Source organism: Lathamus discolor, chromosome Z (genome assembly GCF_037157495.1).
Source record: "Lathamus discolor isolate bLatDis1 chromosome Z, bLatDis1.hap1, whole genome shotgun sequence".
Classification (NCBI taxonomy): domain Eukaryota; kingdom Metazoa; phylum Chordata; class Aves; order Psittaciformes; family Psittacidae; genus Lathamus; species Lathamus discolor.
Genome location: NC_088909.1, coordinates 43,678,850 through 43,689,474, shown reverse-complemented (window position 1 = coordinate 43,689,474; position 10,625 = coordinate 43,678,850). Strand labels below are relative to the sequence as shown.

The 10,625-nt window shown below is 41.1% G+C and overlaps 1 protein-coding gene across 2 annotated transcripts; it reads left to right on the top strand.

The window, feature by feature from the left end:
- Positions 1–365: 365 nt before the first annotated feature.
- On the top strand, positions 366–10,406 carry STARD4 (StAR related lipid transfer domain containing 4). Of its 2 annotated transcripts, none has more exons than XM_065663078.1 (6): positions 366–513; positions 1,286–1,401; positions 3,273–3,322; positions 4,826–4,952; positions 5,595–5,709; positions 6,250–10,406. In XM_065663078.1, the coding sequence occupies exons 2-6, from the start codon at positions 1,297–1,299 to the stop codon at positions 6,474–6,476; spliced, it is 624 nt and encodes a 207-aa protein (XP_065519150.1). In that variant the 5' UTR covers positions 366–513; positions 1,286–1,296; the 3' UTR covers positions 6,477–10,406. The 2 variants fall into 2 exon arrangements, with proteins under 2 accessions (XP_065519150.1, XP_065519149.1); XM_065663077.1 differs by having other exon boundaries at positions 433–513; positions 1,234–1,401.
- The last annotated feature ends 219 nt before the right edge of the window (positions 10,407–10,625 follow it).

Genomic DNA, 10,625 nt, shown 5'->3' with positions numbered 1-10,625 from the left:
GGGAGGGGAGGGGGAAAGTGAGAGGGGAGGGAAAAAGGGACGAGAGGGTAGGGAAAAAGGGACGGGAGCGGAGGGGAGGGGAGCGAAGTGGAGCGAAAGGGAGAAACGGCAACATGTACCTCCGCTGCACCACCACACCCCACCACTCCCTCTCACTCACAACCCCGCTCTCGGACGCGGCCCAGCGGCGATAACCCCGCCCCTCCCATCGCTCCACTTCCCCCACCCAATCACGGCGTCGCTCTCCTCCTCTGCAGCCAATAGGGGGGCGCCGGCCTTCCTCCGGCTCGTGACGACAACCCGTTGACATGCCGAGAGGTCGCATGATACGAGAAGACAAGGAGCCCTTACTTCCTCCACCCATCTCCCTCCCCGGCGGGTCGCGCTACCATTGGCTGCGCCCGGAAACCGGATGCGCTCTCATTGGCTGCCGGCATTGGTCGTTGTGCTGCTGGGACTGGCGGCGGTTCCGGCAGCCGTGGAGGTGGAGGCGGCGAAGGGTAGCGGACAAAGGTGGGAGCCCGGGTCCGGGAGGAGGGGCGAGTGTTTCTCGCCCATCATGGCTCCTAACTGCCATGAGGGCGGCCTTTGTCTTGCGGGCTGCGCTCCCTCCGCCCTGCCTCCCCGAGGGGTCCTGAGGGGATCCCTGAGGGGATGTATAAGCCGAACGGGCAGGGCAGGCGGTGGTTCTGCTTTCCCTGTTAAGTGTGTGTGGATTTAGGGCCGCGGGGATGATAAGGGGGCTGGAGTACCTCCCTCCCTTTCTCAGACATACTGAGAAAACTGGAGCTGTTGAGCCTGGAGAAGAGAAGGCTGAGTGGAGACTTCATAGCAGCCTTCCAGTACCTGACGGGTTCCTACAAGGGTGCTGTGGAGGGATTCTTCATCAGGGACTGTAGCGACAGGACAAGGGATAATGGGTTTAAACTGAAACGGGAAGTTCAGGTATAAGATGTAAGGAAGACATAAGGGTATATTATAAGATACAAGGAAGAAGTTCTTTACTGTGAGGGTAGTGAGGCAGTGGAACAGGTTGCCCAGGGAAGTGGTAAATGCCCCATTCTTGTTCAGGTTGGACAGAGCCTTGGGTTACATGGTCTGGTGGGAGATGTCCCTGCCCATGGCGGGGGGGGGGGGGGGGGTTGGGACTAGATGATCTTAAGGTCCTTTCTAACCCAGACTGTGCTGTGATTCTGTGATTTAAATGCATCATGCTGTCTTTGACGTCCCTAGTGTGATGTCCGTTTCTGGTGCTTGTGTCTGTGCAATGGGTGTCTTTACATAGGAGAAAAGCAAATGGATCTCCTGTCAAACTCAGCACCCCTGGCCTCCATGCTGCGGAACACCCTGGTTCAGTACCACAGCATCGGAGACAACGAGTGGAGGGTCACCAAGAAAACCGTGAGTGAAAGGTGGTTTGGTCCATGCAGACCAATTTGTTCTTTTAAGAAAACTGCAGATCACTTGTAGAGGGAAGAGAGGTTGTTATGCTGGATAACATGGGTGTGAAACACCTGGCAAATTCTTGTAGGAGTTTCTTATGAGAGGCCCTATGGAACCACCCTTCAGGATAGTACATCTGTAGGTGACAGGATGTGGTTTTACTTTCTGCAGACATAATCTATCAGTCCTTCTACCCATTTTCAGGGAAGTATTTCACAAAAAAATCCTACCTGTGTAGAACTATAAGCTTTTCTTTTAGCCCTAGCAGTTTTGCAAGATGCTCACTTGTACTTTCCACAGACCAGCTACAGCCTACAGATGGACTCTGCCAGCCTTTGTAATTACTTTTATCTATAATGCTTGAACCTATCATGCCTCAGCTTCCAAACGTCTTCCTCTTAAAATGTGAGATCATTCTGAATTCTTTCTCTTGTATTGCTTCATGTTTCCATTGCCTTCAGAGCCCCACATGTTTCTTTCCATGAAAGGGAATTCAGTTCCTGCTTTTTCCAAGCAGTTTGCATACCCTTCTTTGGAGCTGCTTGGTTTTTCTGAGCCCTGCTTCATCAAGCTGAAAAGACTTTGCTGGTGCATCATTTCTCGGCTGGTTGAATACATTTTAACCCTGTCCTGCATAGGAGATGCAAGTGTATTTTGGTATCTCAGTGTAGCAGTGTGGTAGTACTAGTGTGGTGAATTTCTGTCTTTGCCCTTTTGTTACAGTGCTTTGAATGGGTCTTTATTTATTTTTTGTATTTATTTATTTTGTGAGATGATAAGAGATGCTTAAGTGTTCCAAATGTAACTTGACTATTTGTAAAACTAACAAATTCAGTGTCTCAAAAGGGAGGAACAGAGTAAACAAGCCAAGCCATCTTGCAGAAAACCTGTACCACCTCTGCTCTGCTAAATGATGTCTTATAGCTATACTTTTGTTTTCCTTTAGGAAGTTACCTGAATCTCAGTGTTTTGGATCCTCCATTCTCTCTCCTTCCGCCTTTCTTTCATTCCGTATTGTGCCCTGTAAAAGAAATGCGCAGCTTTAGCTACCTGCCAGGGAGGTGTGTTTTGCCCCAAATTATCTTAAACCATTCTGGATGCAGTACTTACGGTCTATTCTTTAGGACATTTGGTCCTTAGTGCTTATGTAATCATGATTCCAAATAAGAAGCTGCCATATGGTACTCTGTTTAATACTAAAATGGAGAGATTTTGTAAAGAGGTTCCATTTCAGAGTTAGATAAAACTCAGAAGATACTGGTTTCTTTATTTTCTCAGGATAATTTTCAAATTGGTAGACTACTGCTTGCAAGGCACATCTACTCAGGCACCTAGGAGAGAAGGGTAACTTAAGCTTTCTTTTCTGCTATGGTCAGCACCTCCTGCACACTTCTGCTTGGTCATGTGTAACAGGGGTGCGAGCAGAAGTTGTCTAATCTTCCTTTCTGAGTAGTGTGCATATAATGGTTTTCCAGTTGCCTTTCAATTGAAAGGCTTTACAGAATAATGTGGTTCCGTTACTCTATATGTTTTCACAGTAAGCTGGCTTGGCCTACCAAGCCCTATTTCTGCACGGACTTCTAGTATTTGACACTAAGAAAGGCAATTGACTGATTTTTTTTTTTTTTTTAATGGAATATTACTAGTCAAAGATGTATGAAACATCTTCTATTCTTAACAAAAGTGTACAGAAGTGCCCGCATCAGTGAGTGTTAGCCATACTTAATGATAAAGTTATTTTTTTTTCTTCAAAATATTGATGCATTTTCTGAACACTTTATAATTGTATATAAGTGACAGTAAAAATGCTATCTTCCATTTTATTTCAGAAACATGCAACTGTGTGGCGTAAACCATCAGAGGAATTCAGTGGATACCTGTAAGTTTGCCTGCAGAGCAAATCCACTTTTAAGGTTCCACAGATGTGCTTTGTAGAATTCATAAATGAAGGAAGCCCTCAGCTACACAGATACTCCAGAGGAGAAGCTAAGTGGATCAGCTAGTGTGCCTGTGTTATTTCTTTAGTGTTACACTTTGGCACTTTAGCTTGCATGCTGTCTAGAACATTGAACAGTGAAAACTGGAACACACCACAAAACTCATATTGGCCTGAGTAGGCAGCAGCATATGCCCAGACCTATTAGAAAGATGGTCTGCAAACCAAAGAGTCAAGTCCAGGTTCAATAGATCCAAGTGTTATTTGGTGAAAGCCCAGTCAGTACTTAAGACTGTTGTGGTGACTATGCAGTAGAGTAAAATATCAAGTGTATAGTTGTGGGAAAAATGTATGACATAAAGGCCCTTCCTGTGTGAGTGTCTATCACTGGGTTCTGTAGGTTTAGGTAGAGAAATATTTACTAGAAAACAGCACTGTGAAGAGATTAAAAGCTGTGTGAAGCAGTAGTGTTTGAAAGTATCTCAAAGGCACATATGCCTTGTAGAATATGAATCCTGTGAAGTCTGCAGAAGTTGATGATCCCAGACACTAAGAGTCTGCTGACTCTATAGTGCCACAGGCACACTGGCATCAACGGATTATGTAGCTGGAACCACTGCCAAGAGGGCAGTGGCTGCTGTATGTAGGTGAAGACACCAGTGTTGTATATATACCTGGTGAAATAAAAAGGACAGTTTCAAGTTTTGAAGGACACAGTGAAGCCACTGGCATGCTCCTGTGGTCCGCCAGTTCTGACTATACAGCTGAGATTGGCTCCAACAAGGTAATTATGAGTGAATATGGGTGAACTAGTGAATAGAGGAATCTGTTGCTTGAATAGTTGCTTCCTATGAATAAGAACAGCTTAATGAATAAGTATTTTGAAAATACTGATCCTGATGGATTCTTCCCGTTCAGGAGCTGGGTCCAGTATAATGCAAGTGAACAATGTCTCTGGTGTCCACTAAAAACTATCTAATAACAAATGAATGTACTGTAATGTCTTATACAAAATTATTTTATAATAACATAGTTTCTCATTAGATTTGTTCTACTACTGTTACTTCTACTTTATGAAAAATCCTTTTCCCATTGTATTCCTGCTATCCTTTCTTTTTCCTCATATCTTTATTTGTCCCTTGTGAACTCCTTTTCTTGCCCAGCAACAGGGCAAAATTACAAGCTAGAGGAATAAACATGATAATTTTTATCTGAGGAAGTAGTTTGCCATTTACAAAATGTTGATTGCAGCACAGGGACAAAGTTTCTGCAAATAACATTTATTGCTGAGAAGGAAAACCCATAGGGTTTTTTTTTTTTGTAGTTTTTCTGATACAATTGTTCACTGACCATAATTCCAGGTATTATAGTAAATGCACTGTTGCAAGGTAATGGAATATTTATAAAGAATTTTTTACTTTTAAATGTAAACATATGTTTCTTTAGCTACAAAGCTCAAGGAGTGGTGGAAGATGTTACTAACAGAATAGTGGATCACATTCGCCCTGGACCTTGTAGGCTATACTGGGACAGCTTAATGACAACAATGGACATCATGAAAACATTTGATGAGGTGAAGACTTGATTTAGATTCTTAAGGGAAACGTGTATAGATGCATATGTGAATTTAACTACAGCAGAACAATGATTCCAACAAATACCAACATATTTTTGCATGCACATGCGGTATTGCACATGCATGCAGTGGGTCACCTCAGATGAGGGTTTCTGGCTGCACAGTCCTATTCTGAAGCTCATCTATCCATCAGTGCTAAAAACAAGGAGTAAAACTTTGTCAGTCACAAGTCTCTTGCACCTGGGAGTTCTGGTAACCTCTGATAAAATTCATATACAGAGAGTTACGGTATGGTATTTGATGTGCCAGCGCCTTTTCATGTAGCTTGTTTTCTTCTGACAGAGCCTTGGGTTACATGGTCTGGTGGGAGGTGTCCCTGCCCATGGCAGGGGGGTTGGAACTAGATGATCTTAAGGTCCTTTCCATCCCAGACAGTTCTATGATTCTATGGTTTAAAGGTGCCAGATATTCTCTGTCCCTGCACACAGAACCATTCAGACCTCACTGAAGCTGTTTGCAGAGTGTAGAAGCTGTGACCTTTGTGGAAAAGGCTAGCTGCCTACAAGCATAAATTTCTCTGTATTCATTACACTAAGTTATTTTTGTTTTCTGACACTTTGTATTCTGTCACTCAACAAGAACTGCTGTGTGATGCGCTACACCACTGCTGGCCAGCTTTGGAACATCATAGCACCAAGGGAGTTTGTTGATTTCTCTTACACTACAAGCTATGAAGATGGGATTCTAACATGTGGTAAGGCACCACGTCTCTGCTTAATTCTTATTGTGAAGTAGCTGCTTTGCTGAAGATTTGATTCAGATCAAGTTTAGTTTTGCAGTAGGCATTCAAAATGGTGTAAGATGGTCTCCAGCAAGTGTTTCAAAGGTTTTTTAACTTTTTATAAATTTAAAGTAGTATACAAGTTGATGGCTTACCCAGGAGCCATCCCTGTGTGCCAAGTTTCACTTATGCCAACTATGGGACCAGAGTAGTAGAGACAAGTTAAATGCTCTGGCTCAGTTCTTGCAGCAAACTGGGTGGAGTAGCAGCGTGCTTAACTTGCCAGTAAATGAGAGGAATGTCTGTATAATGTCAGAATTCCTGCTGTTGAACTCTCCTTGTCTGTTGTGGAGGTAGAATGAAGAGCAACTTCTATGCATGAGAATACTCAGAAACTTGAAGTCTGTCACTTCTAAATTTTCCAAACAGGAAGTTGTAAATTTTAAATTTACCATACTTTTTTTTTTTACCTCTGTCTCAAATTAATTTTCCTTTGTTTCTTTTAATTGACAGGTATAAGCCTAGACTGTGGAGACGTGAGACCTAACTTTGTCCGTGGATTCAATCACCCTTGTGGTTGGTTCTGTGTCCCTCTTAAGGACTATCCTAGCCACAGTCTTTTGACAGGCTATATTCAGACTGAACTGCGAGGGATGCTACCACAGTCTGCAGTGGACACTGCCATGTCAAGTACCCTGGCCAATTTCTACTCTGACCTCAAAAAGGCACTTAAAACATAGACAAACAGTGACTTAAGAGCTCATGCATTTCTTGCAATCAAATGCTATTGTTTAGCTTAGCATAGGTTAGCTATTGAGTAAAGAAGTGACATTCTCCTGAATGATACCTGAACCTTTATACTGAGGGATCCAAACAAGTTTAAGAAGTACCTTTTAATGTGATAGTTAGCATATGTTCCTAATTCATGGTGTGAGATTCCATTTCCTGCTCATCACTGTGCAGTTGTGTGAGGAGTAGTCTCTGGCTTTTTAGGTATAAAACACAAATAATGGGGGGGAGGGAGGCCTTGGAAAATGCAGCATGAACTCAGCTCTCTTCAACAGTATTGCGAGTGGAATGCTTAGGATTTTGCTGGCGCAGGTTGCTGTACAGGCAGCATCTCATTGAAAATGTGATTTTGTAATACACATTTTTATATTTACTTAAATTTTTTGATATATTTAGTTTGTACAGGTGCATCTGTAGTTTGTTTTACAAATTCAATTGATCACAGGGATATTACATAGTTAAGTTATTAAATTATACTATTTGCAAGAAAGCTATTTGCTCTTCTTAGCAAAAAAAGAAGCATTCATTATTGGCATTTCTTCAGTGTTGTAACTGTAACTTACTTAACTGTTGTATATAACAGTCTCAGTGCATAGATAAAGAAATGCCCCTACAGCTGATCCAAAGCTCGTGTAAGTCATCTGGTGTATTTCCATAGTTCTTAGTAGGCTTCTAATCACACAATCGTCAAAATAGCAAATCTCCGATTAATCTCTACAAGTGTAATACTCAGTACTTCTAAAGCATTTTTCACTTCAATTTTCATGCAGTTGTGTTCTGTGGGTTTTTGTGGTTTTGTTGATTTTTGGGGTTTTTTGTTTGGTTTTTTTTTGTTTGTTTGTTTTTTGTTTTTTTTCTTCCTTAACTGAAAATCCTGGAATTACTAAAGCAACAGAAAGGATGACTAACTTGCTTCAGGTATAGGTGCTGGTGTAGCCACAACAGACAGCTAGCATGCTGGCACACTGCACTTTAGCGTTCTGTGGTAATGGCTTGAGATTGATCTTTGCAATAACTGAAATCAGCATCTGAAAACATAAGAACTGAAGGCCAAAGCTCAAGCTGAGATTTGCTCAGATCTTCTGGAGATGAAGGGTCACATTTTTAAGGGTATTTAGCTGCCCAGTGATGCTGACAGGTACTTATCAGGGGCTTTCAAAAGACTATTTATTATCTGTGTTGCTAGGAACCCAAATTGTCTTTAAAACCTGCCATTAAGCTCTAATGTTGGTATGCATCATCTGCTCAGATGAGATTGTAATTATCCCTATGCTTTACCAGTCCTAGTAGAAGCAAGTTTAACACAGTAATTAGGAAAAGTACCTTGGAGTCCCAGTATATTGTGGCCAGTGGTACATGTACAATCCAAGGGCTGGGAATGAACTCTAAGGAAAAAAATGTTCGGATTAAAATTGTTTCCCTGCAATACTGTCCCTGTTGACACTGGCCACTGTAGCTGAACTCTGAACAGTGAGTACTTTTCTTACTGCTCAAGCACGCTCGTGGTTGTAGAAAGCACATGTATTCTGCAGTTGCGTTTAAACTCCTTAGTTACTTTTTCCATCTTTTCTGCCTTCCGTGTTATGCCCCATAGTACTGGAAATTCACAAGGACTACCAAGGACACTAAGGAATCAGTGTCAGTAGATACTCTTTTTTCCTAAACAGTAGTGTCCATTCCTTCCTAGTACTGTTAGAGAGACAAATACAAAGCCTTAGCAGTAGTGCTATGTGGGATAAATGCTGACATGATTATAGAGGAAACTGTTTGAAGTGTACCCTATTTATTTTTTCCAGTTATAAAGACTATGTGTATAATGGATATACATATTCATGTTTGGGTTTTTTAAACTGCTGGGATCAACTAATTGAAGGGTTGTGATACAGATGTATATATAGAAGAAATATTCCATTGCTCTATAATAAGCTCGGTTTAAGTCTACACAGAGGTCCTTCAGTGCTGGAGAAATGGGTTGAAAGGAGCACAGGACACTTTTAGGATGATGCTTGTGCAGCACTAGGCACTGCAGAAGAGATTAGGAGGTCCCTCTTCCAAACATGCATTCTAAAGGCTCTAACACTTACAGGCTATCTATCCTTACTTGGGGTTCAGTGAAATGGCATTTTATGCTTTCATTGAAGATAGGCTAATTAAGCACAGAACAGCTGAAGAAACAACGTTTAAATGGAAGAAAATAGCTAGTGTATTTTAGGTATGATGATGTTTTTAAGAAAATTTTGTACATGCAGGTTTCCTTTTTATGAGGTTGTTTTTAGTAGCAGGCCTAGAAATTGAAAAATTTTGTGAATAAGAGTGAAGTTTCTGAAAGCAAAGTAGCCCTTCTAATTTGCATTATAGTAATTTATTCCTTAAGCACTGACTGAACTGGCTTTCTATGTTTTAACAGACATAGTCTGTTGCTGCTGCCAGTGACTGTAAACTTTCAAGTAAGTAACAGAGTAGAGACTGCTGGAGACAGAGAACTGAGGCTGATTATTATTTTTTTAATCAGTGAAAGAGCATTGTACAATTCTGTAGTTTTCAGCTGAGGAGAAATCATGAAAGGTGCCTAGAATTTAAGGATTTATTTTGGGACTCTCACACAATTTTTTTTCTGATTTAAGAGTGCAGTGATTGACAATGTAAGCTGATTATGTTGTTGAATCAGTGCATAATTGATACCCTACAGTCATTCCAAGCAGTTGAGCCATGGAGTTACACAGAACAAGAAACATGTCCAGTTTCAGTGTGTTGTATTTATTTGAAACCAAACCTTATTTTTATATGTCTGAGGATTGAGAGTTAGATCTTGAAGCAGAGCTGTTCTTTAACCAAAGCGCAGTCAGAACCAAGAAAGCCACAAAATCAAGTACTTACCCCATCAGAACCTCTGTTCCCACTATGGCATTGTTATCCTCCTAAGTTAGTGGGCAATCTAGATGGAGCCCAAGACAGTAAAAACAGGAAAGCAGTTGAAAGGAGAAAGCACATGAGCCTATATTTTGCATATTAGGAGATAGTGGGAGATAAAGTAAAGTAGCTAGTAAAGATTTCTGTCATCCTCACAGCAGCAGAATTTCTGCAAGATTGCGAGGTTCACCAGTACTTGAATTTAAGAGTGTTCTGGTTAAACTGACATATAGTTATCCAAAAGTGACTTCTGAACGAGGCACTCAAGAATAGCAGGGACCAGTTTTTGCTAGGGAAATGGCATGTATATGGAAACATGAAAATTATTTTTATATGGCTAGTATTTTGGGGGAAAAGAAAAACACCAAAACCCCCAACAAAAATCTCACTTTTGAGGGATTTAGGCGATATGACTGTCTAATCTTTGACACTGTAACTGGATGCACTGAGCTGGATGGGAAAGATGGCTAAAGATGAGGCAATTTTCATGTTTGGCTTCTGTGCCTCGTCTAACACTTCCAGCATTAAACCTTGCTTTTAGTTGTGCTCCTTACTTGTCATCTGTAGAGACTGGAGTAAGCTCAATTTGGGGCAGTCCAGTGTGCTGGAGCTGGGAGGTGGACCAATACTTCAGATAGATGCTCTGGGAATGCCACAAATCCTAGTCTTACATTTGCTTAACGCAGAAATATGAAATACGATAAATTTATAAAATATGAAAAGAGTGGTAATTCCTACAATAATCGTAAGTAACCAGAACTGTTTTGATGGTGTGAGCTGGTGATTTAACATAGGAGTTTCACTCCTGTAAAAGTAGCCATAATTCTAGTGAAACCAGAAAAGTTGTGTCTACGTTCAGAATATTAAAGTCTGTCTTAACAATGGTTTTAACTGACTGTTCAGCACTTAAGAGATTGTATTTATATTTTGAATGCAGTTGCAGAATAAATTAAACAATGGATTCCAACAGACTCATTGATATAGCTTTTTGAGTACTTGTGCAGGCAGATACAGCATTCAGTTGCTTTTTGGGGAGTTATTTCTGATTATGTGGTTCATCTTCAGCTCTATGATGATCTCTAATACTATCAATTTTCCTCCAAAATTGAATTGAAAGCGAAGAAGTCTATCATCCCTTAGAAACTTGATGAGAAAGGTACACAACTCTGGTTTCCGCTTTGAAGTATCTT